This window comes from Trachemys scripta, chromosome 9 (genome assembly GCF_013100865.1).
Source record: "Trachemys scripta elegans isolate TJP31775 chromosome 9, CAS_Tse_1.0, whole genome shotgun sequence".
Taxonomy (NCBI): domain Eukaryota; kingdom Metazoa; phylum Chordata; order Testudines; family Emydidae; genus Trachemys; species Trachemys scripta.
The window spans coordinates 68,293,148-68,318,275 of NC_048306.1; the positions used below are offsets into that span (position 1 = coordinate 68,293,148).

Here is a 25,128-nt window from a genome sequence, read left to right on the forward strand (position 1 = left end):
AAAGCCTGGTTTATTTCCCGGCTGTGGCTTGCCCTGGCCATGATTCTGGCCCTGGTTAGGCGTATTGTTTCGTCTCCGCCTATTATCCCTGCCTCGACGGCGGTAAGGCTCGTGTCGGGGCCGAGGGTGGTAATGCCTTTGCGGCGGCTGGGGCTTGAAGGGCTTACGCTGCGTCACCGGCGTGTGCATACCCAGTGACTTAAGGGTCGCTCGTGAGTCCTTAAGGCTGTGCAGCCTGGCGTCCGTCTGGTCGGAAAACAAGCCCGAACCTTCAAACGGGAGGTCCTGCAGCGTGGTCTGTACCTCCGGCGGGAGACCTGAAGCCTGCAACCACGCCGAACGCCGCATCACGACTCCCGACGCAATTGTTCTGGCCGCAGCGTCGGCTGAGTCTAGAGCGGCCTGTAAAGAGGTCTTGGCCACTGCCATTCCTTCCTCTACCAGGGCCGTGAACTCCTGATGAGCGTCAGGTGGGAGGGAGTCCTTAAACTTGGCGACTGATGCCCAGGAGTTGAAATTGTGCCTGTTTAGGATCGCCTGCTGATTGGCGATCCTCAGCTGAAGGCCTCCCGATGAATAGACTTTCCTCCCGAATAAGTCCAATCTCTTAGCTTCCTTGCCCTTGGGGGCAGGAGCTTGCTGGCCATGCCGCTCTTTCTCGTTCACCGCCGAGACCACCAGCGAACAGGGGGACGGATGTAGAAAGAGGAAGTCAAACCCTCTAGATGGGGCGAAGTACTTTCTCTCCACGCCCTTTGCAGTTGGCGCGCTAGAGGCCGGTGTTTGCCACACCGTCTTATAGTTGGACTGTACTGTCCATATAATCGGGAGAGCGACTCTGGAGGGGCCCTCTGGGCTCAGGATATCGACTATGGGGTCGTCCTGCTCCACGGTCTCTTCCGCCTGCAAACCCAGATTAAGGGCTACCCGGCGAAGCAGGTCTTGATGTGCCCGATGGTCAATCGGGGGAGGGCCGGACACCAATGTGCCCGCAACTGCCTCATCTGGCGAGGAGGACGAGGTCGGGGCCTTTTGCCCATCCTCAGTATCCTGCAGTCCGGCCTCAGCCAATTGCTCCTCTGCGGCATGACCCGCCGCGTGGGATTGGGACGGTACCGTACTCTGTGCCGAGTCCCCTCTTTCCCGCTCCGGTGGTCTAGAGACCGTTGCCTCCCTATACGATGGCGGACGGTGCCGCGGGGAGCGGGATCGGTACCGGGATGGCCCGGATCTCGAAGCCCTCGATGGGGGCCCTTGTTGGTGGTAGGCCCAGGGTGTCCAGAATGGCCATTGGCTCGGCTGGCCCCATTGGGACTGTACGTAGTCCCTGCTGGCCTGTGATCTAAGGGCAACCCCGCCGTATCGGTCTGAGTCAGTCCCCGAGACCACGGAGGGTGACCTGGAAGGCCACGGTGGCGCCGTAGGACGGTGCCGGTCCAATCTTGGAGAATAGCGCCTTCGCGACCAGGACCTGGAATGGCGCCTCGTCGACCTGGACCTGGAACGGTACCAGTGATCCCGGGACCGGGAACGGCTACGGCTGGTCGGCCTTGGGTAACGAGCCGCCAATGCTTCATGGTGCCGACTCGTGCTCGGTTGCTGAGTCGGTGCCGATCGTGTGCTGAAGCCCGACTGCTGCGGTGCTTCTTGCGCCGGGGGCAACCGGGAGTCCACCGAGGCAGAGCTCGACCGGGACCGGTCCCTGGAACGGTGCCGAGACGGCGACCGTGACGGGCGCACCATCGCCGGCTTGCCTCTGCGCGGCAGCATAGGCGGGGCGCCTTCAGCGCGTACTGGGGCCTCAACGGACAAGGCGATGAGGTCCTTAGCTGCCTCAAACGTGTCCGGAGTGGAGGGCTGTTCCACAAGTTCCTCTAGCCCTTCATTGTCGCTCGACGCGCTCATCCCGGGGCTCGACGGGCCCTTCGGCGCCGGAGCCACTACCGGGGTCCTTGACGAGGCCGTGTCGGCCTTAGGGGCACTCGAGGTCTTTACCGGTGCCGCCTTCTTATGCGGGGAGCGACCGCGGGCCTTAGGCTGGCCCTTCACTTTCGCCGGCGAAGACAATCGGCGTTGTGCCCTTCCCCGCTGGGTCGGTGCCGCGGTCTTCGAGTGACCCGCCGGTGCCGGTTCCCTCACCGAAGCCGGTGCGCTTCGCACGGAGGCAGACGGTGCCGTCGAAGTGGAGGGCTGTAGCGCCGTCTCCATGAGCAGCTGCTTAAGGCGAAAGTCCCTCTCTTTCCTAGTTCTGGGCTTAAAAGCCTTGCAGATTTTGCAGCGCTCTTTCTGGTGAGCCTCCCCCAGGCAACGGAGACACGAAGCGTGGGGGTCGCTCAATGGCATAGGCCTGCGGCACGTGGCACAGGCCTTGAAACCCTGGGCGTGTGGCATACCCCGCCGCCCAGGGCCGGTGCCGGGGCTGAACAGACAACCCCAGCAGGAGCTTTAAGTACTCTAATGAGCCGTTAACTACTGAGTAAACTCTATCTTTGATGACTACTAGATAACTCTAATGACTATTTGCTAAGGGACACTCTCAGACGAGAGACAGAGTTGTTCCAACGCCGCCACGGACGGTAAGAAGGAACTGGAGGGGTCGGGTCGGCAGGGGTATATATACCCTGGAGCGGGGCGCCGCTCTGGCGGGAAGGAGGGGGCCCGCCGACCCGACGGGAGCCGCTAAGGGAAAAAGTTTCCGACGTCCGTGCACGCGGCGCACGTACACCTAATGTGTAATGGACGTGAACAATCACTCGAAGAAGAATTTACTTAATCTGTAAACTTTGGGGCCATACCCTATGACTCAAGAATTGTTAATATAGTTCCTATTTTGAAGAAGGGGGGGAGAACTGTCAGGCTGTAAGGAAGTTACTAGTGCAATTGGTTTTGGGACCAATCTTATTTAACATCTTAATGACCTTGGCACAAAAAGTGGGAGCGTGCTTGTAGCGGGGTGAACACCCGCTCCAGCTCGAAAGGGGTTGGAAAAGCCCTGCAGAGGGCTGGGGCTGGGCAAGGGAGTAAAACCCCGGCTGATTGGGGGGGAAGTGGCTGCGGCTGGGGCCATGCCCCAAACTAAGCCACTGGGCCTTATAAGAAGGCCAGGGAAGCCAGAGGGGGCAGTCTCACTCTGACTTGAGAGGAAGACAGGCCTGGCTGCTAGGGAACTCACCCAGGGAAACTAGAGGGGAGACAGGCCTGGCTGCTGGGGGAACTCTTCCAGGGGACCTAGAGGGAGGCAGGCCTGGGGAAAGGCCTTAGGAGCTGAGAAGCCCTAAGCCAGCAACTCCCCAGGCTGCAGGGCCTAGTTCTAGGCCTCCTACGTATTGGGTTTGCAGAGGGGCAGCCAGTTCAAACTCCTTGATGCCTGTGATGATTGGCTGATAGACTGCAGTCCACCCCAGGGCACGGGGGGGAACAGAGACTGGCAGTAGCCACAACTGAGGCGACGTGGGGGTAGGGGGTGGGGAAACCCAGTACGACTGTGGGGTACTGCAGGAGGCAGAACCCTGAGATAAGGGCATCGGGGTCCTGGGAGGGACACGGGGGCCAACGGCAAGTGGATCACCAGCCTGCAGAGGGCGCTCCTGGGTTGAAGAGCTAATTCCCAAGGATGACCAGCAGGAGGCGCTGCAGGGGTGAGTCCTGCGTTGCTACAGTGCTAATAAAATTTGCACAATGTTGCGAGGTATTGCCAATAAGGAGGATTATCAAAATACCATACAAGAAGATCTGGATGATCTTGAAAACAGGAGTAATAGAAATGGGATGAAATTTAATAGTGCAAAATCATGCACTTAGGGACTAATAACAAGAATTTTGCTATAAGCTAGGGACGTATCAATTGGAAATGACAGAGCAGGAGAAAGACCTGGGTGTATTGGTCGATCACAGGAGGAATAAGAGGCACCAATGTGATGCGGCCATAAAAAAGGTTAATGCAATCTTCAGATGCGTCAGGAGAGACAGGGAAGTGTTAGTACCCATTATATACTCCTGAGGGATTTCTGTGCCAAAAAATTAAAATTCTGCACACAATATTTTAAAATGCTGCAAATTTTGTCAATAAATAAATGTGGAAGCTCCAGCATGGCAGTGGGGAACACAGGCCACTAGTTGTACTGAGGTAGAAGATCACCCTGCAGCCCCACCCCCGGGACACAGACTCGGCAGTGAGGCTGCACCCGACCCTGACACAGTGCAAGGGCCAGGCCTGCCCTAGAAACACCCTGGGGTCCCGCCCTTCCATGCCAGGCACACCAGGTGTGAGCAGGCAGGCTCAGCCTGGCAGAATCCAAGTGTGGAGGTGAGCGGTTTCTGTGTGGGGCTATCTCACTGCGGGTGGCTTGTTGGGGGGGGGGGTCTGGTGTGAGGGGTATTTGGATGCACAGGGGCTCGCTGGGGGGTTCCAGGTGCAGGGGAAATGGAACTCTGCAGGGGGGCCCAGGTGAAGGTGTTTGGGGCTCAGCGGGGGGAGTCTGTGTGTGTAGGGCTTGAGGGGGACAGGTGCTGGGGGAGTGGGCCTTATTGGGATGGGGATGGAGGTGCAGCTGGTTGGGGGGTCTGGGTGTAAATGCTTAGGGTAAATGCAGAGTGCAGTGTGATGGGAGCTCTATGAAAAATGCTCAAAACTATGGCTGATGGCTAAATGTGAGACAACTTGAGGCTACCCTTATTGTTAACATAGAGGTGCAGCCTACAAGGGTCACAGTATGCGATGCTCTAACATGATATAAGCAGACGCTGTTCAGATCAAGTTGGAGCAATGTTTGGCATGATGTTTTGTGGTTTCAACCTCTGTACTAAAAAAACAAAACAAAACAAAACAAACAAAAAAAAGTCTGTCTGCAATTGGCCTCATTCGGTGCAAATTAGGTTAATTCTCTTGTCCAAATGCCAGTGGACCTATCAGTCGGGCAATGTTTGGACAGAGCTGATGTAAATTTTCTTTAGAGATTCAAAAGACTGTACACTGAAATCTCTCCCAGTCATTATACTCTGTAATTATAAGCAAAATGTTCTGATTTTGACAATAACCCATTATATGGAAACAAGACAAGAAGACCCCATAATATCCCAAGTGGATGTGAAAAATAGAGAACTGCTGCAAGCAGTGTCAATAGACTAACATAACTCCATGGAAGACAATATACATACTGACTACAAATTAGTTTCATGTAGAATAATGCAAACTCCATATAAGAAACAGTTCAGCATGTTGCACATTTCATAAGAGGAACAGTACTTGCAAACTTGGACTGCAAAATGTTGCATTTTCAATTTCCTCTCCTGAGCAGACAGACCATCATACAAACTGTCCCGCAGAGTAAAAAGTTATCTAAACACAACTACATCTAATAACTCTAATTAGTGTCACTCTTCTCCTTTGCCTCTAGGATTAACACACTCTCTGTTCATAGTAAGATTAATAAACAAGAGAGGAATTGTGGATACAAAGGAAGGCTTATAGTACATAACTTTGTGTGCAGAGCATCTGAAGAAGACTGTAAGAGACAATCTTAACATTGCTACAAGAATGGACTCAGTTTGTACCACCTCTCATCCTTAATCCAGTCAGCGTCCAGAGAATCAATTCCTGTTTGCTATTTCTTGCTTTTTTTATAATCTTTTTTACAAGAATGCAGTACCACAATTTTAATGCCTCAAATTCTCTGAAAGATGGAGTTAATGTTCATTTCAGTATTCTGTAATTTAATTTGTTGCTCACTATAATGATCCCTAATTTAAAGCATAAGCTGTTTGTTGGGAAAACGTGGTATTGGGAACAACTGCACATGTATTATACCTAGAAGATGAAGAATTTGGCCCAAAGACTTTCATTTCTTATCCCTGAAGTCAAGGAGCATGATTGTCCTCTCATTTTACATGACTTTTACACTGTTCTTACTCCATTGACCTCAACAGAAATACTCCTGATTTCCATCAGTGTAAACGAGAAGAGAATCATGCCCAATGGCTGCAGAATGTCAGTTTGTTTTATGAGAATGGTTATAATGAAATCATGAATTTATTTTGTAACCTACATCTCATGGAAAAGTTCATTATTCACACAATGACCAAAGATTGAAAAAGTAGACCACCACTGGAAGCATGAAAAGTGTTTGTGTGTGTGCACATACACTCGTTATATGTATTGGGCCACATTTTGAGCTCATTTACTGTGGTGTAAATCCAGAGTAACCAAGTAATCAATGAAGTAACTTCAGTTTTACAGCACTGTAACTGACAGGAGAATTAGGCCCAGGTAAAATAGTTATGACATTTATGTTTTTTTTAATAACAGTAAAAAGCCGGATTTGTCTGTACTAATCAGTACTTTGCATATACAAATATTAATAATACAAGAGTAGTCATTTGATTTGAATTTACATTAAAAGTGGTTAGTAGATATGTGAAGGTGTTTGCTCAGGGATCTTTGTCTCTGCTTTTTTTTTTTTTTTTAAATGTGGCCCAGTATGTTTATGGTAAAACAAATAGGGAGCAGGTACGGGATGGGGGAAAGGGGAAATATTGACATGACTCAGCGAAACAGTACCAAACTGGGAGAAGAAAATGGAAAACTAGTGAAGTTCTTACTGTGGTAAATGTCGAAAATCTCCTGAATACTTTTCATATTTGTAGTTCACAACATGCCACTGAGAATTGTAATATTTACAAGCCTAAAAAGAAAGGAAAGAAATAGATTATTTCAACTTATTCACACTCAGGAAAGGATCCAGAACAAAGAAACAACTCCAGCAGAAGCACATTTTCTTTTGTTTAATAGCTTGGTACTGCTATTCTTAAAGGAAAATCAATTTCATATTTCTTAGAGTTTTAAAGCACTATTTCCCATTTAAATCAAAGGTGATGTTTTTTTAAATTCACTCATTTGCGCGGAAGCAACCTAAAGTAGATTACTGACTTCATCCTCCTGCATCATGGAAGGATTTATTACGTTATTACTGTATCACGTTGATAGATTGGTACTTCTGTGTCCCTGAATATCTCCACTGACATAAATTGTGTCTTCCCTTTGCATCATGCATCATTACCTAACTTCCACAGTAACTAGACTTAACCTACTACCTAACAAATTCTCCCTGCTACAGCTTAGGTCCATTACTTCTTGTTCTGTCCTCAAGGACTGATCCTTATCCTCTTTATAACATCCCATAATGTATTTCTGGACAGTTATGTCTCACCTGAGTTATATTTTTTCATACTGAATTTCTCCAGTTCTCTTAACTTCCCCTCATAGTTCTTATTTTTTAAACCTTTTGTCAGTTTTGTGACTCTCTTCTGAACTCTCTAATATGTTCATGTCTCTTTTGAAATGTGGTGCCCAAAGCTGAATGCAAGTTGTATTTGAGGTCTATTCTGTGTCAAGTAGAACAGAATTACTGTATTGCTCATTTTTATAGAAAATTATTAATGTGGTAAGTATGGCATGATGTCCTTAGTTGCAACAATATAACATTGTTGAGTCATATTTAATTTATAACCTACTATCATGTTACTCATTTTAACAAAGATTCAAATTGCCAAGGCAAGAAAATATTGGTGGAGAGGAACAAGAAATCTGTATGTTTATTGGTAGCCTATAAAGTTGCAACAAGAAGAATGGAGCAGATTATATCATAGACTTCTGGAAATTGTGGTTCTAAAGCACACTGTAGGGATTAATAATTGTATAGTATGTTAAAAAAATTACCCCACTATTCTGTCATCATGAGCAAGCTTGGTACCTTAGTCAATTTATTAGAGTTAAATGGTATGTTAATGGACCCATGCTACTGGCTCCTTGACCACAAGACCATTCTTCCTCTTCTACAGTTACTAGCATCTGAAGATAAAATAGTTATGGCATTTATGTTTTTTAATCATAGAAAAAAAGATTTTGGCTGTACTAATAACTAAGACCCTGATCCTGCAAAGCACTTCAGCACAGGTTTAAATTACCCACTGAACTTTCTAATTATGTCTGTTTATCTGGTTATCGTCCTGCTCTCCTTATTCTGATCTATCTGTCAAGCTCAACGGGACTACTCACATACATAAAGTTAAACAGAAGTGTTTGCAGGGTCAGCCACCTAGAGTTGGCCTTTGGGGCCCATAAAGCCCAGCACCAACAGTCCTCTTGTTTGGGGGGCAAGAAGAACTGGACCTATTTATAGTGAGGATACCTATGCTATCCAGATACTGATAGGTTATGACTCCCATCATTGTAGTATCGGAGTGCCCTCTGAGTACTTAAAAAGACAAACAACAGGGCTGCCATCTGCATCACTAGACTCTGTAAGTGCAGGAGTGGTGGCACAGTGGAGATCGCTTAATACAGGCAGCTGACATAATGGGACTTAGACCTTGCCCTCCGTGCACACCCCTTCAACAGCAGCAGCGGCCCCCTTAGGTGGGATAAGAGAAAACATAGGGAGAAGAGAAAGAGGGAGGGAGGGAGACACATCAGTGGCAGGGCATAGAGATGAAAGGGAACCACAGGAAGGAGACAGTATGAGGTGGAGGGACATTTCAGAGTGGGGAGAGGGAGGAGAATGGATCTCATGGAAAACAGCGGGATGGAGATGAGAGAGAGAACTGAATAAGAGAGAGCAAAGGGGCAGGGGAACAGAGAATGCAGGGAGTAAAAGCTTGACAGAATGAAATTAGGAGAAAATGGACAATAAAAAGACAGAAGGACAAGATAGATCAGTGAGACTAAACCCCACTCCAAGGAATGTTCCCGCCATGACCTCTCCACAGCCAGTCCTTGTTTTACAGTGGTGTCACTAAGTGTAGAGCCTTCTGTACTCATGGACAGGGAGGGGAGCAGTTAGGCTTTGGCCATTAATATGGAAAATAATATCACCCTTCTGGAGTGAGGTCTGATGATCTTCTAAATTGTGGGTGGTATTTTCAAAAGGGCTCAGCATTGGCCTAAACTACTCCCACTGAAGTCAATAATAAAACTTCTTAGCAGATGGGACCACAAATAAAAACAAAAACAAAAAAAAACCCATAAGCCAGGGACAAGATCATTTTAAATTACTTTTTTTTCCCATTCTCTTTTTGATTTTACGGTATATGAAACAAAATTACAAGGAAACAGCTACAAATTCATAAGCTGTCCCCTCCCACATAAACACTGAATGAAATATAACAACATATGACATCCAAATCGCTACAGTAATAGATTCATTCTGAATGCACAGGGCGAAATTCAGTTCTGATTTACACCCCACTGAATTCAATGGTGCTGCACGAAAAAGTGGAAGAAAATGTGACCAGATCATACAGGCAGATAGGATCATATATTATGGCTTAAATGATAAACAGACAGACTAATGCAATCATTGACTTTAAATGGTAACGGAGGACACTCAGCAACTTGTAGGATCACAGCCCAAACCTGAATATGGCACACTGATATCAATGGGAATTTTACCATGGACTCCAATGACAGCAAAATTGAGCCCTTTCTGCAGATTCACAGGTGGACAGAAACAAACTCACCATTGTATTTCTGTGGTTTAAGCTTTAGTTAAGTCAGTCTGGTGACCATCTGGGACATAGTAAGTAAATATTTGCATAGGAGCAATGTATATACTGTATTACATGAGCCAGGGAAAAAGATCATTCACTGAATTGGATCAGAATAAGTGTAGACCGCTAATTCATACTTCATACACTGTCTATTTGAGACACAAAAAGAAACTGAATCCTTTAAAGAAAGGACTGATTTTTCCTGTCCTACTTTCATTACTGATTAGAATATGTAAAAGATGCAATCAATTCATGTAAAAGGGATTCAACACAGGAGATTTTTTTGTTAACATTATAGGCTCTTTACCGATGTGTTTAAAAATAGCCATGAACAATATATAGAGCAGGCCACAATGTTTTAACTTATTAAATATAAAGGTTTCTTGTGCTTCTTCAAGAAGAGACTAATTAAAATTAAAATATAAAGGAACAAAAAGCACATTCAAGTAACATTCAGAGAAATCACAGAGGCAAGTACATTTAGAGCAATGGCTTCTCCTTATCTCTAGCTAGCCTGTTGTGGTTAAGAATTGCAGTCTGTTATAAACCAGAATGGGTTGAACATTTGCCAACTGAACATTTTTCCACCAGAAAATACCAAAACATTTGTATTGATTTCATCAACATCTTTGATGGGAAATTATTGAATTATGGAGGGAAACACACAAGGTGCTGTTGATCAGAAGGATGGAACCCTTCCGCAGGAACAGCTGTGGCCCTCAGGCCAGATACAGCTGCCTCCTAACCTTGATGGAGAATCATTCCAGAGGTATGTTTTGCCCTAGTAGGGCTAGGAGGAGATTAATTATGGGATGGGGAAAGGCTGGCACTCATTTGCATCAGCTCTCTTGTTCCATCCACCCACTGTCAGCCCTGCAGGCTTTGAAGCCTTTCTCTCCCACCCCCCCCCCCCCCCCCCCCCCCCCCCCCGCCCCCCCTTCCCCTACAGAAATCATCCTGCAAAAACTCAGCACCTGCAGCTTTCCAGTGTTTGTGTTGGTGGTGACAGTGTGATGGCTGCCACAGCAAAAGGGGCACTTCATAGGGTAGCCATGTTACAGGTTTGCTCTGCAATGCAAATTAACATTTTGAAAAAAGGAAAATGAAATAAGAGAAGCAGAACTAAAGAGCATACCTAGAAACCCCTTGAAAATGGCCAGAGTTCCCCTTTCTTTCACAGTTTACATTCTCTTTAAGATCTCTGCAAGTTTGGGGAAGGAACTTATATAATCATTCGTTTATTATTAACAACAACAATGTGGAATGATATAGCAGTTTTTGAACCCTAAAGTACCTTACACATATATTAGATGGATAAAGGATTATGTAACTTCATTCACCACTTAAATTCTGCCATCTCTGAGGTGGAAAGCAGCAGCTATTAAACCAGTGAAGGGCAACCCTAAGAAAGAGTTTTAAAACAGGAAGCAAAGAACATCATACTTAAGGGAAACTACACAGGGATTTTGGAAGGCAGAATTTACTAGCATTAACTAGTTTGGAATTTAGCCAGACCTCTGAGGTTACTCCCTCTACTTATATGAAAAGCATGATGCCATCTCTATTGGCCAAAAGTCATCAGGAGGACCTCAGTTTTACAACTCTCCAATTTCATACAGCTCATATATAAAATAAAAATTAGTGATTGAGAATCCTTGGTTGAGAATCCTAGATTTTACCAAACCTAAAAATTAAAATATGCAATTAATTCACAACATTTTAATAAACTGTTTACTTCTCCAAGTACTGCAAATGTAGGCTGTAAGAGAGCCTCAGTGCATTGGTGGCAGTCTACTGATACACTACTTTAAAACACTGAAAACACTCAGCTTTTGAACCTGAAAAAATCTTCAGCATAATGGATAATAAAGCCTTTGATTTATTTTAGATGGTGACACTTACCAACTTAAGGTTCTGTTTTAATTTGACTTTGAAATTTAAAAGAACGAAATGAGTGTGCAGTGTGTATAGTGGACAAAATAGCCTGAGTAATTGACTGCACTGATATAGAACCCCTTTCAATAATTACAAAGAGAGTAGTTGTAAAGCTGTTACTTCTTTAGTGTTAAGATTAATAAAGCTCTTGGTTTAATAACCAAAAACATTTACAAGTCCTATGGAGATATGGTACAATACTGTAAATACAGAAATCCTCCACGGTGAACAACTTGGGTACTAAAGGACAACTGAATATTACCCCATTTTTCTCATTGGGAAGCCTATATTGCCAGACTAAAAGGAATATTCTTACTACAGTAGGTATGTTGAAATAAACCACATAAATCTACTACATGAAATTTCAATATTAAGGATATAATAGTTATTATTACTTCACTTTGATATACTGCCTTTCATCTGAATGGATCTCAAAGCACTTTAAAGAGGATTTGTATGGATTGTAAGGCTAATTACAGCTATAGTTAAAATGTAGCCACTTCTGAGGTGGAAGAAGAAAGCTATTTTGACCCAACAACTCTACAAAACAAGCTTGATTTTCTGTTACCTTTCAGAATTAGTGACATCTGTGTGGAGTGTAAAATGTTGCCATTCTGACATGGCGGCCTTCTGCACATTCACTAGACAGGGGTAAATGACTCCACAAGGTACAAGACAAAGGAGAATTGAACCCTTTATGTTTGTTTTAGGAGAAGTATCGCTTGTAATCCAGTGGTATTTTTATACCCTGTGGTTTATTTACCCAAAATTCCTTTATTCAAATAGGTTGGTTAGATTTTGCAGATGTCACTTGCAAGGTGTTATCAGCCACTGTGTCCTGTTAATACTTAGTTTCCAGTTCTCTTATGAATCTCGCTTGTCACAGAGTTATAAAGGAATAACTGGACAAAAAACTGCATTTGGAAGAAATTAAGGATAGCTTTTAATATTACAGCTGTGCTGGGGTGAAGAGCTGGCAGGAGCTGGAGGTATTCTGGCTGCTGGAGGTATTCTGGCTGAACCAAAGCCCATTGAAGAAGTCTTTCCATTGACTTTAACAGGCTCTGGATCAGGCCCTTAGTGCTGAAGAAGGCAGCATGCTTCTGGGAACGTTGGGGAAGTACAGAGTAGAGCAGCTACTGCTATAGGCATTTAAAAGGTGCAACATGTGCACCATCCACTTTGGTAAGACCTGGATGAGGCCAGAGCTCAGCTCCTGTCTTTGGGGAGTTCAGTGTGACTGGCAAAAGATCTCCTTAGTCTCTGGGTCCTGATCCAATGTCCCCTGAAGTTCCTTGGAGCCTCTCCACTGGTTTCTATGGGCAAAGGATTCAGACCCAAGGTGCACAAGGACTGGGAGTGCTGCTACCCATTACAAAGACTCATAAGCTGGAGAAGCTCAACCCACTTCCTCACCAACTTGCACCATCTTCCTTCCTCCCTTGCACATGATTCAGAACCAGCCACAATCTTTCCTTTATCAGACAGGTGGTCAGCTCCAGCACAAACACTCCTCCCAAAATATAACAAGGTGATAGCTATCATTTTTAGAGATAATATTGGTGTCACGTTTTGTAGCACCTATATTGTGGCAGACAAGCTGCAGGGGAGTCATAACAGATTTAAAAGTAGCCATCCTTCAACAAAAAAACTTCAAAAACAGACTTCAAAGAGAGCAGAGCTACAATTCATTTGCAAATTTAACACCATTAATTTGGGCTTGAATAGGGATTGGGAGTGGCTGGTTCACTACAAAAGCAATTTTCCCTCTCTTGGTATTGACACCTCTTCATCAATTATTGGGAGTGGATCATATCCACCCTGACTGAATTGGCCTCGTAAACACTGGTTCTCCACTTGTAAGGTAACTCCCTTCTCTTCATGTGTCAATATATTTATGCCTGCTTCTGTAATTTTCACTCCATGCATCTGAAGAAGTGGGGGTTTTTACCCATGAAAGCTTATGCCCAAATAAATCTGTTAGTCTTTAAGGTGCCACCAGACTCCTCATTGTTTTTGTTGATACAGACAACACGGCTACCCCTCTGATACTCATTGCCATTAAGACTATATCCAGCTTGGAACAGAAAAGGGCTCACTCATAAATTTGTCCTGTGGCCCTTCATTTGTAATACTATATTTAGTGAAATTATGTGTAGAATGGGAAGGAAATATTTACATCTTCATCTTTTATCTTCATTTCCAAGAAGAAGAATACCCTGGCTCCAGAGGACCTTTGTGTTATGCTCTTGGCGGAATAAGGAGACGATTGGATATTGGTAATTATTTCCTGCTTGGACCTAATTGACTTTATATATTTTTTGGCTTTGAAACATGAAGCGGAACACATGTATTTCTATTTTAAAATTTAGTTTAAGGGCTTTAACCTACCATTGTTCCATGCACAGCACTCCCACTGCAGTCCTGTGTCTCTAGTGCTGTTTTTTCCCCCCTTATTCTACTGCTCTCTCTTATTCTTGGCTCTCTAGTGTTGCAGAGAAGGCTTAGGATTTTGCCAGTTTGTCATTAGCACCTCCTTGGAGTATTCAGCAGTAATAATTCCCAGATACTGTGCACTGCATTCTATTTTTAGACTCCGTTTTCTGAGCACGGCAATGTGGATAGTGTTGGCTTTACAATTTGTGGAGCCTCAAACTACAGAATAGACAGACCCCACCCTGCTGAAAGGAAAAGAAGGGAAATAATGACTTGCCTCATCAAGCCCTATTGTCAGAATTGGAAAGGTGGCAGGGAGAGAAGGAGTTTGAGCTGGCAGTGAGTTTCTAGTCACACAGATGGAGAGAAAAATAGGGTCAGCTTGTAAAGTGTTATGCTGCATGGGAATCTATCAGCCAAATTTTCAGGCTGGCCTCTGAGTTTATTTACCTACTTTTTTGTGTGCAAATGAGTTTTCCTGCAGAAGTATATATGCAGCCATGGTGCATACGAAAACAGACAATGTCAATACAAATTGGGATGTGTAACTGCCTCCTCTGGGTACAAAAAGCAAGACACGCATACATTTTAGGGGCTATGGTTATTTGTGCATGTAAGTAAGTAAAACCATTGCATGTAATTTGGAGGCTGGCTGAAATTTGGTCCCATATATCTGTATTTCTAATATAAATGCCAGGCCACATTGTGCCTTCTTTAGCACACAGTGGAAAAGTTGCAGGGAGCGGTCTACCTCTTGAGCTCCTGTGCAAGAGGCAGCCAGAATCTCTCTAAGACAAGCTAAAGGGGAGTCATAAAATCACCAGCCGTGTTTGAAATCATGCATCTCTCCTGCTCTGCAGCCTGGGACCAACCATGCTCCTGCTTGCATTCAAGTACCCGGGAAGCATTCTGCTTGCATGTGTACCATACAGGTGCAATGCCTCCAGCCACTGCCAATAGTGCAGAATCCCTCCTCCTCATTCCTAATGTGACCAGCTGATAGGGCCACAATATAGGCCTTAAAACAAAATAAAGATGAAACAAGATCTCACTAGTGTTAAGAGTTCCAAAATGTTTTGCAAAACATCTAATGTTTTTTGAAAGGACATAAATATTTGTGAAGTACAAAACTCCCCAGGTTTTGCTAGCTCCAGAGTTCAGTGCTCATGTTAAGAAATGTGCCTAATACAAAAGGATCAGCTATGCAGGATTAAAACAATGACATCTGAGAGGCAAGCGCAATACAATTGCAAGTTTTCTAGATGCAAACCAGGCCACCAAAAAATATCATACTGGTTAAAAATGTGACTAAAACAAAAGAGAAATCACCATTAGACTCATATAATTAAACGTAATAAAAAGGGTGATTGGACTTATTTAAAATCAAGGAGTACAGATGCTGGATATTTACCTCTTTAACAAATAAATTTTCTACATTTTGTTCTGCATCTTCAGGTACAGATGGGTACAGAGTTCTCATTTCCCATGCAATTGTGTCTGTCTGACAAGAAATAAAAACAAAAGATTTAGTCAAATCAACAAACAATTAAAAAACACTATAAAGAATTAAAGGCATGTCCATAAAAGGGTTAAGAGACAGCATTTTTGCTGATGCCTACTTTCTGCTGGCTTCCACACCCCGCACATAGACTGTACTGCAAATAGCGTGCATCAGCTCAAGCAGTCATTGAACGAAAGGCATTGGCGTAGGTTTCTGGGGAATATGGGGTTTGCTCTAGGAGGGCCTGCTTCAATATTTTAAATCCTTGTTCATCAGTGACTTTAAAAGGAAAAATGTGTTTTAGAATTTTTTAACCTTTTCTCCACAAAAAGTACACTACAAACCCAGCTGTGCTCCATGCCCCTCTCTGCTCCAAGGCATGGAAGGAGGCAAAGAAGTAGGGAAATGGACATAAAGGGTTTGAAATTCTTGGAAAGGAGCAGGATGGGCTTTCAGACAAAGAGTCCCAACAAGCTGCAAAAAACCCTCCATGTGACAACTGTAAGATTGGCAAGAGAAAGGGGTGTTGGATCAGAGAGGGATGGATCCAGGAAATAGCTACTTTATGTAGCATCCCCATTAGCAGCCCAGTGAGAATCTTCATGGACTTATGGGTGATGGGTACCACAGGCCGGTGGATGCTGTGTCTCCCCAAACAGCCTGGCATGGCCCAAGCCATGCTCTGCCCTTGGCCCCCTCCTGCCTGCTTCCAGTTCCCTTCCTGCTCATCCATGGTGGAGAGACTGAATAGGCAGGCGGGGGCTGTTGCTTGCAAGACTTGGGGCTGTGGGCACTGAGGCACGTCGTGCTGCCTGCCCAGCGCTCCGGGGCTGGAATTGGGTGCACTGGGACCGCGCTGCCCAGCACTGGGGTAGAGGCGCTCCGGTCACGGCACCCGCTTGGTGCACGGGGATGGGGGTGCTCTGGCTGCGCCGCCTGCCCGGTGCTCCGGGGCAGGGAGCACGGGGGGGGGGGGGGGGCGGGGGGCCTCGGGGGGGTGTGCTCTGTGCTCCGGTGGGGGAGTGGGGCCGAAGGGGAGGGGCGGGGCCTCAGGCAGAGAGCCTCTCCCAATGGCTCATTCACCCGACGCCCATGGGGTTTACTGATGCTATTTAACTTCCTTTTCATAGCTTTTACCATTCTCAGGGGAAATGGGCATTGCACAGCTGTGGTAGGGACCCGGAGTGAGCTGGGCTGTCAGGACCAATGTGGCGAGCAGAGTGAAGAAGCGGCTCTCCAGATAGCTACCATGAGATCTGCAGGGATGGGCTAGATTTCCTTGTGTTAATTATTAGGTTCTACCTAGTTGCAAATGCTCACACTGCCCCTCTGCATGACTGGGAATCCCTCTTCATTGAGGGAAGGGTGAGGCAACAACTGTAAATTCACACTTGCAAGACCCTGGGGTACTTTTTCCACATCCTCAAGTTAATCCACAGATCTGTCCCATTGGTTTTCTGTAACTGGCATGGTGGACCAGATTCTGCTTTCCATTACCCTGGGGTGAATCTGGAGTGATTCCAGTGAAGTCAATGGAGCTACTCAGCTTGAAAAAGAGACGACAAAGGGGGGATACAATGAAGGTCTATAAAATCATGACTGATGTGGAGAAAGTAAATAAGGAAGTGTTTTTTACTCCTTCGCGTAACACAAGAACTAGGGGTCACCAAATGAAATTAATAGCTAGCAGGTTTAAAACAAACAAAAGGAAGTATTTCTTCACACAACGCAGTCAACCTGTGGAACTTTTTGGCAGAGGATGTTGTGAAGGCCAAAACTATAACAGGGTTCAAAAAAGCATTGGATAAGTTCATGGAGTATAGGTCCATCAATGGCTATTAGCCAAGATGGGCTGGGGTGCAAAACCATGCTCTGAAGTGTCTGTAACCTCTGTTTGCCAGAAGCTGGGAATGAGCGACAGGGGATGGATCATTTGATGATTATCTGTTCTGATCATTCCCTCTGAAGCACCTGGCATTGGCCACTATTGGAAGACAGGATACTGGGCTAGATGGACCATTAGTCTGACTCAGTATGGCCTTTCTTATGTTCTCCATATTTACAGCAATATAACAAAGAGCAGAATCTGACTCAGTCGCTAAAATTCTACCTTCAGTTACAGGGCAGCACAGGATGTTTGGGGGCAAAAGAGGGGAGTGCGAGCAGTGGATTATGCAGAACCATTGCTCAGTATACCTTGAAGTGGCTCGCAGCCTCTGCTACTTCAAATTTTGGAGCATTTGTTTGATGGCCTGATTCCAAGTTAAAGGTGAGTATTCCTCCCCGCAACCTCTGAAGAAAGTCCATTTACCAGACTTTACATGACAATTTGGCTCAGAACAAAGCCCTCTGTGCATAATCTAAAAAGAAGAGTTTCTTACTTGCATCTAACTTGTAGTACGCAGCTTCCCCTTCTCTGCTTTGCACATGAGCAATTCTGAAACAGTTGTATGCATTATATGGGCAGGTGCAAACACGATGGGATTCCCCAAACTTTTTCTCAGTTTCATTTGGATGGTTCAGGATGGGACGTAGCAAAACCATTTCTTTCCATTTCTACTCTCATCAGTATCCGTAGTTAGCTATTTAGCTTCTTGCAAAGAGCTGTGAGGATGTATTTGTCCATTATTTTTATTCTATTGTGTCCAGTTGTGCTTATTACAAATTAATCTTCAGATTTCCCAACTAAGTATCTCTTAGGAGTGCTTTGCTATTATTACCAAAGAACTCGGTCTTATTATTCTAGGCCTATGTACAGTGGAGACTTGCATGAGCTTTCATGAGCATTAAAGAAATGAAGTGGGGATAGACAGCGGTGCTCAGGATGTTACCATTTTAGGGTTCTATTTTATGACAGTGAAGGTCCCCTCAGTGGTTTATGGCTTCACAACAGGGCAACTATGGAGAAGTCAGTAGTGGAGCTGGCTGAATAATGGATTTTTCAGTTCTCTGGAAATTTCGAATTTGTTTCAGGTCAAACTGAAAATGACATTTTTTCAAAACTATTCAATGAAAATTTAGAAAATTTGAAAAAAAAAAAAGTTCCAGTCAAAATGAACTGTAACATTTTGATAATGTCAAAACAAAACATTTTGTTTGTACCCAAAACCCACTGTTTAGATTATCAGGAATTTTGACAAAAGCAAAGGAAAGGATTCACAAAATGGCCAGACAAGGAGGTGGTGGTGGTGCCGCCTCCTTTTGAGCTTTAGCCCAGTACACGTAGGAGACCCAGGTTCAATTCCCCCTCTGCCTGATGTGGGAAAGGGATTTGAACGTGGGTCTCCCACACTGCAAGAGTCTCCTAACCACAAGGCCATGGTATCCTTCAGGTATGGGGCTTCTCAGTGTCTCCTCTTGAACCTGGTGCATTTTGCACCAATAATTAAGTAGTCATTGGAGTATGGATTTGAACTGGGGCCTCCCATATTCTAGATGAGTGTCCTAACTACCACGCTGTAAAGACAAACTCTTTCTCTTTTGCTGGTCCAACAACTATTTCTTGTCTTCATGAATGTCTATGAATTGCCACTCTTTTCCTTTTGTCAAAATACACCCGAAAATCTAAATAAAATTTTTCAGGTTGACACTAAACATTTCAATATTACGAAAACATTTCGACCTTTTTGGTTCGGACAAAACTACTCAGCAAACTCAGCACAAATTTGCAAATGATTTCAGTTTCACACTCCATTTTTCAATGAACAAGCTATTCGTCCAAATTTTTTTTGCCCAACTGTCTATGATCATTTTCTTCACTACATTGGGCTATCCTGATTAAATGGTATTTTAATTTTAATTTTAATTATTTTAAGGCCACAAATCCCCCAGGCAAACTTGTGTGGGTGAATCCCTGTGCTCCTATGGAGGCCTATTGCCTTCATTGGGGGTCCATTCATACAGAGCTCTTTGCAGGATCAGGGATTTAGTTAGTCCTGACAGCAACAACCAAGTTGCCCATCAACAACACAGCTTGTAAACTGAAGTCCATCATTATTAAGGACCATATACTATCCATGGCTATAAATTATGCAGATTGAGTGGGGTTGGTGGGTATAATAGAAAGCCTAACAGTATATACTACAGCTAAGAATTTTATCATTGTCATGATGGTGGCTGAGCTACAGACCCAAACAAAAGCTCTTCTGCTTGACAGCAGTGTAGAAGACTCCAGGTTGAATCCACTCACCATAGCTACTGTAGGGAATGCAGAATTTTTAATTCTTTTACCAAGAATACTCCTTAATAAAACATAGGATTTACATAGCTTCTCATCAACTGATGTCAAGGTGCTGAGCAAAAAGTGGCAAATCTTTATTTCCCCCCATTTTACAAGTAGGGAAACGGCAGCTCAGCGATGCACCATAAAGGTCACACACAGCAATACAATGGCAGAACAAGCAACTGAATGCAGGTCAGCTGACTCCCATACTGGTACTCTATCCACTGCATGCACAACACTGCCTCTCAAGAAGTCTGGACTGTACATAAAGGACTGGAATAAAGCAAATAAAAATACTGCATGCCTTCAATTACAAGTGGATCGGTGTTGCCAGTTATTCATCTAAGTGGACTTGGCCAAATCTCCTGTTAAAAATTCTCTAAAGTAAAGGAATGCAACAGGTAAATTTACACAGAACCGGGATATGAAGATCTTGTATAATATTATAGTTAACTCGGTTTTTAAAAGCTGCACAGAACTTCCCTTCTCAGAATTAGCTGTGTTTAGACCACTAGCTTCAAACTGTCTTGCCACAAGAGCACTTCCTGTTCAGAGCTTAAACTCTTTTGTTGACTGTTGCTATAGTTCAATGATCTGTTACTGCATTTGATCGCAGCAGAGACCCTTTATTTATGATAACAACTGAGTGTGAAGAATAGACACTCATACTCATTACTGCCAGATGCTGGGACTGGATGTTAGGGTCACTTGATGATTGCCCTGTTCTGATCCTTCCCTTTCAAGCACATGGCACTGACCTTTAGCAGAAGACAGAATACTAGGCTATATGGACTATTGGTCTGAGACAGTATGGCTGTTCTTATATTCTGAAGGGTCACTAAAAATGAAGGCCCAGATTTACAGAATTCTGCATTTATAAATGTGTGCCAAATACCATGACTGTGCATACAATTATGGTTTTTAGATATGCACATTAGAAGCCTAATTGAAGTCAATGAGAATCTTCCTGTTGACTCCAAAAGGATATTGGATCAGACCCCTGCTGCACTATTGCATGTTCATTTTTTAATATGCAGTTGCATGCAGAGTTCTGAAATTCTGGCCTAACCATAGAATCAAAAGCACACATAGTCATTTTTAAATTATCCTCGGAATACACATGCAAATATAATGCTCCGGCTTCTAACAATGATTTTGCGAAGCATTCATGTACATGGCTGTCAGCCTCAGATGTTTGGTTAGTAAAAAAAAAGCAATTAAATTAAGATCTGTGATCATCTCTCTTTCTAGATTCAGGTGGGACTGTATTTCAGCAGGAAAAGCCAAATTAAAATATTGCTGCTTATTAATAATTGACACAGAGTAACATTTTAAAAAATGAATTAGGAGCCTAAATCCCATTAACTTTCGATGACATTTAGGTTTTTAAGTCCCATTTTCAAAGATGACTTAGGTGCTTTTACTCTACATTTTTCTCATGGTTTTTTTTAAACTCTGAATGAAAGCAACTAGAAATATAGCTTTCAGGCCGATGTACCACAGACGGTCAGAATTGGTTCTAATTGGTCAGAAAACAAAAGACCTTTCAAACTGCTAACCACACAAAACGTGTTCAGGTATATTAGGGCTCAGACTCAAACCCACTAAAGAAAAGCAGCTCAATCCTGTTCTCATTTAAGTAAACAGATTTACCATAAATTAATGTCATGGGCTTTGTTCTATCTTGCTTTCCTTACCTTTTAAGGAAAGCAAGATAGAACAAGCCCATGAAATTAAAAAGACAGGAGAAGATGGAACCTCAATGATCCCAGAGTTTGCAGCACATGATCTGTGGTATAAAAGGGAAAGAATGAGAGATGCAATCTAAAACATTTTAAGGGGAAGCTTCAATATGTGTTTACATAGTGCTTCCCGTACTAATCTAATTTATAGGCTGAAATTCTCTGCTGGTGTAATTCTATTGAAGTCAATGGAGTTACTCCAGCAGAGAATTTTGTTCACTGACATTCCGTAAGGAGGAGCTCTGATACTAATTCCAGTACATTAGCTTCCTTCGCCCTTCTTTTCCCTCCACGCAAAAAAATCACTAATTTCATTTTAAAACAAACAACAAGCTAACTAACTGAACACTAAATATCACTTCCATATGAGTGCACATCACTGCACTGAACATGAACTGCACTATATGTACAGTCTAAGATGATTGTATATTCTATAAACATCTGCAAAGCTATCACATTATCCTCCTTCAAAACCCTCCTTAAAATTCTCCTTTCCCATGATGCCTTCAAAAAGCTTGAGAACAGTTACGCTGCTGATGTACTGATTCCATTGCCTATCATGCTGCCTGATACGGTCTGATTTTACCAGGGGAATGGAGCAGGACGGACCATTTTGGAGATGTTATAACAGTGGTAGGCAACCTGCGGCCCATCAGGGTAATCCACTGGTGGGCCACGAGACCCTTTGTTTACATTGACCGTCCGCAGGCACGGCCGCCCACAGCTCCCAATGGTCGCAGTTCGCCATTCCCAGCCAATGGGAGCTGTGGGAAGCATCGCGGGCCGGAGGGACGTGCTGGCCACCACTTCCCGCAGCTCCCATTAGCCAGGAACGGTGAACTGCGGCCACTGGGAGTTGCGGGCGGACGTGCCTGCGGATGGTCAGGGAAAACAAATGGTCTCGCGGCCCACCAGTGGATTACCCTGAGGGGCTGCAGGTTGCCCACCACTGAGTTGTTATATCACTAGCATTACCAGTGTGGCATTGGTATAGTGTACATTTCTGTAGTAGACATTTCCACTGCAAGTATTTCACAGCACAGCAGAATGTGTAGTTACCAACTTTCATCTATTCATGCTATCCCAGGTCAGGTGATGAGCACAGCACAAAGTGGAAAGAATGACATGCTTTGTTTGAAGGGGAGATATAGGAAATATAGTGGTGGGCAGAAGGTGATTCATTATAAGAGAGATCTGGGACCCATATGAATTGGTCATTTCTAATGACTCTGTAGTAGCACAAATGCAAAAATGTGGCTCCCTTTGCTCCACTGGAGACATTATGGTCTTTTTTGTGAATGCATTTTAGTAACAGGATATGTTCCATGTTATTGTCTATCAATGGAGAGGAAGGATGGCCCAAAGTAAATTACGGTTTATTATGTATTACGGAGCCTGTGTTCAATTCCTTGCTCTTCTACAGACTCATTTGTGATTTTTGTCACTCTGTGCCTCAGTGTTTCATCTGTAAAATGGGGACAACAGTACTTACCTATCTCACTGGGGTATCAGTGAGAATAAATGCACTAAAGATTGTAGAAATACATCCTAAGTTCAGTGGTTCTCAACCAGGGGTCTGGGCGCCCCCGGGAGGCCGCGAGCAGGTTTCAGGGGGGCCGCCAATCAGGACCAGCATTAGACTTACTGGGGCCCAGAATAGAAGGCCGAAGTCCCACCACATGGGGCGGAAGCTCAGGGCCCTGAGCCCCACCACCCGGGGCTGAAACCAAAGCCTGAGCAATGTAGCTTCGCGGGAGCCCCAGTGACATGAGGTCCCAGGCAACTGCCCTGCTTGCTACCCCCTAACACAGGCCATGGAATTTATATGCAGAAAATCAGTTATTGTGGCACAGGTGGGCCATTGAGTTTTTATAGCAAGTTCGGGGCATGGCTCAGAAAGAAAAAGGTTGAGAACCCCGTCCTAAGTTGAAACAAAGGGCCAGATCCTCAGGGAGCTCTCCTGATTGGCTGTACAGTTTTGAAGCATGCAATGAATTTACTTATTATGGATCCATAAATATTATTTTAATATCTTAACAGCTCAGTTAATTATTATGGCTTTGCTTTATTTTGAAAATACACAAACACCCTAATCCACATTAGGTGACTACAAACTAAGCACAAATCAGGGCTGGGCTGAAGATATCTGAGGCCTTGGGGCCACAGAGACTGAAGTACCTCTAATCATCATATTTTAATAATAAGGTCCATAGCTTCCTGAGGCACTATCAGACTGAATAACATTCAGAGTCAGGCTGGTTAAGGAATACAGGTTGGTTAGGTGAGCCAAAATTGGGTGTCTCTGCACACAAATAGTTCCTGCTGCCTGGCAGAGCCAAGCTGAAAATGGCCTATCCTGGAATTCTGTGTGCAGGAGACATTTCGGTGCAGGGAAGTATAGGAATAAAAACAGACACTCTTTAGTTGAGTGGCTGGAGTTTATTCAGTCTACTAAGGAGGTCAAACTGCCCTTGCCCTGGAGATGTAGGCACCGCTACTGCAATTGATTTAGACTAAAATGAAAGGAAACAAGATACCAAGGGAAGGACCCAGATTTGCTGTAGTGACTCAAAACACTGCTCCCTCCTGTGCCTGAATGCAACCCAATTGCTTTAGTGCCAAACAAGAGGCATTGGCAGGATGGACAAGACAGACATGGGGTTTTCAGTTTCTAATATCTGCAAAATAACATATATGATATAGAAATAGCTACAAAAGCTGACTCCAAAATAAAAAAAAAAAAGGATGAGAACATAATGTAACAGCCAGTTAATATGGTTGAATGCCAGGGACCTAATTCTCCTTTTACTTAGAGGGTTGAACTCTTATCTTCAACTGAGTTGCTCCTGATTTTATGCTGCTTTAAGTGAAAAGAGACTTGAGTTAGAGAACAGACTAGTCTTGACCAGCTAAAAAAATTGAACTTTTGCACAATAGACGCTCAGAACAGTGTAAAAAAGATACAGGAATTAATCATAAAATGGGATATGCATTCCGCATTGTTTAACTCTGTTCCTTTATCCCATTATAAACACAAGCACATTAACACAGGAAGAAAAGAAATATGTCCATTTAGAAATACAAACAAACAACAAATTAGATTATGTAGGATAGTGACAGTGCTATGAGCTGGCAGCAACCTAGTACGGCAGTCACCTCATGGTTTAAATATATGTCACATAGGTGACATTTGATCTCTAGCTGAAGGCTAACAGCAGCGTTCCTTGGCTGTTTGATTTCAATAACCAAACGTTAATTGGGACAGAGTAAGTGAGATTCCAAAGTAAATGATGATTTGTTATTTGTATAATGGTAGCACTAGAGACTCTCTGCCCATTACACTGGTCACTGTCTAAGACACAGTAAATCTCCTGAACTCTTGAGATATATATGACGATCACTAAGGATTTGCACTGTGTCTGCTCTTGGAGTGGCAGGTGTACAGCAGGAAGAGAGAAGGGAGTAAAAAGTTGCCCCAAAATAAAAGATATATGGACCAGTTAGGAGGCTCTTCTGTGGCATTTCACCTTTCCGCCATGTCTACAGATTAAAAACTGTAAATAAAACACATTTCATTGTACTTACTGAAAAGTCATCGTTAGGAAACGTAATGAGATCTTTAAGAGGGTTGTCCCCAATATTTCTTTCAATCTCTGTGATGACAGTTTCATAATCCAAGGGCTCCAAAAGTTTGGGTTTCTCCTGCTGTGGAATAAGAAAGTACAATATTATGTCTCGACTCTCATACT

The 25,128-nt window shown here is 44.0% G+C and overlaps 1 protein-coding gene across 19 annotated transcripts in view; it reads right to left on the reverse strand.

Annotated features, from left to right (window-relative positions):
• DOCK10 (dedicator of cytokinesis 10) overlaps positions 1 to 25,128 on the reverse strand; it is a 239,284-nt gene that overhangs the window by 132,279 nt on the left and 81,877 nt on the right. For all 19 annotated transcript variants that reach the window (XM_034780722.1, XM_034780717.1, XM_034780736.1 and 16 more), the window contains exons 2-4: positions 24,965 to 25,084; positions 15,326 to 15,415; positions 6,598 to 6,680 (exon numbers count right to left, since the gene is read on the reverse strand). In XM_034780722.1, the coding sequence (XP_034636613.1) occupies positions 6,598 to 6,680; positions 15,326 to 15,415; positions 24,965 to 25,084 (293 nt within the window). The remainder of the gene's footprint in view (positions 1 to 6,597; positions 6,681 to 15,325; positions 15,416 to 24,964; positions 25,085 to 25,128) is intronic.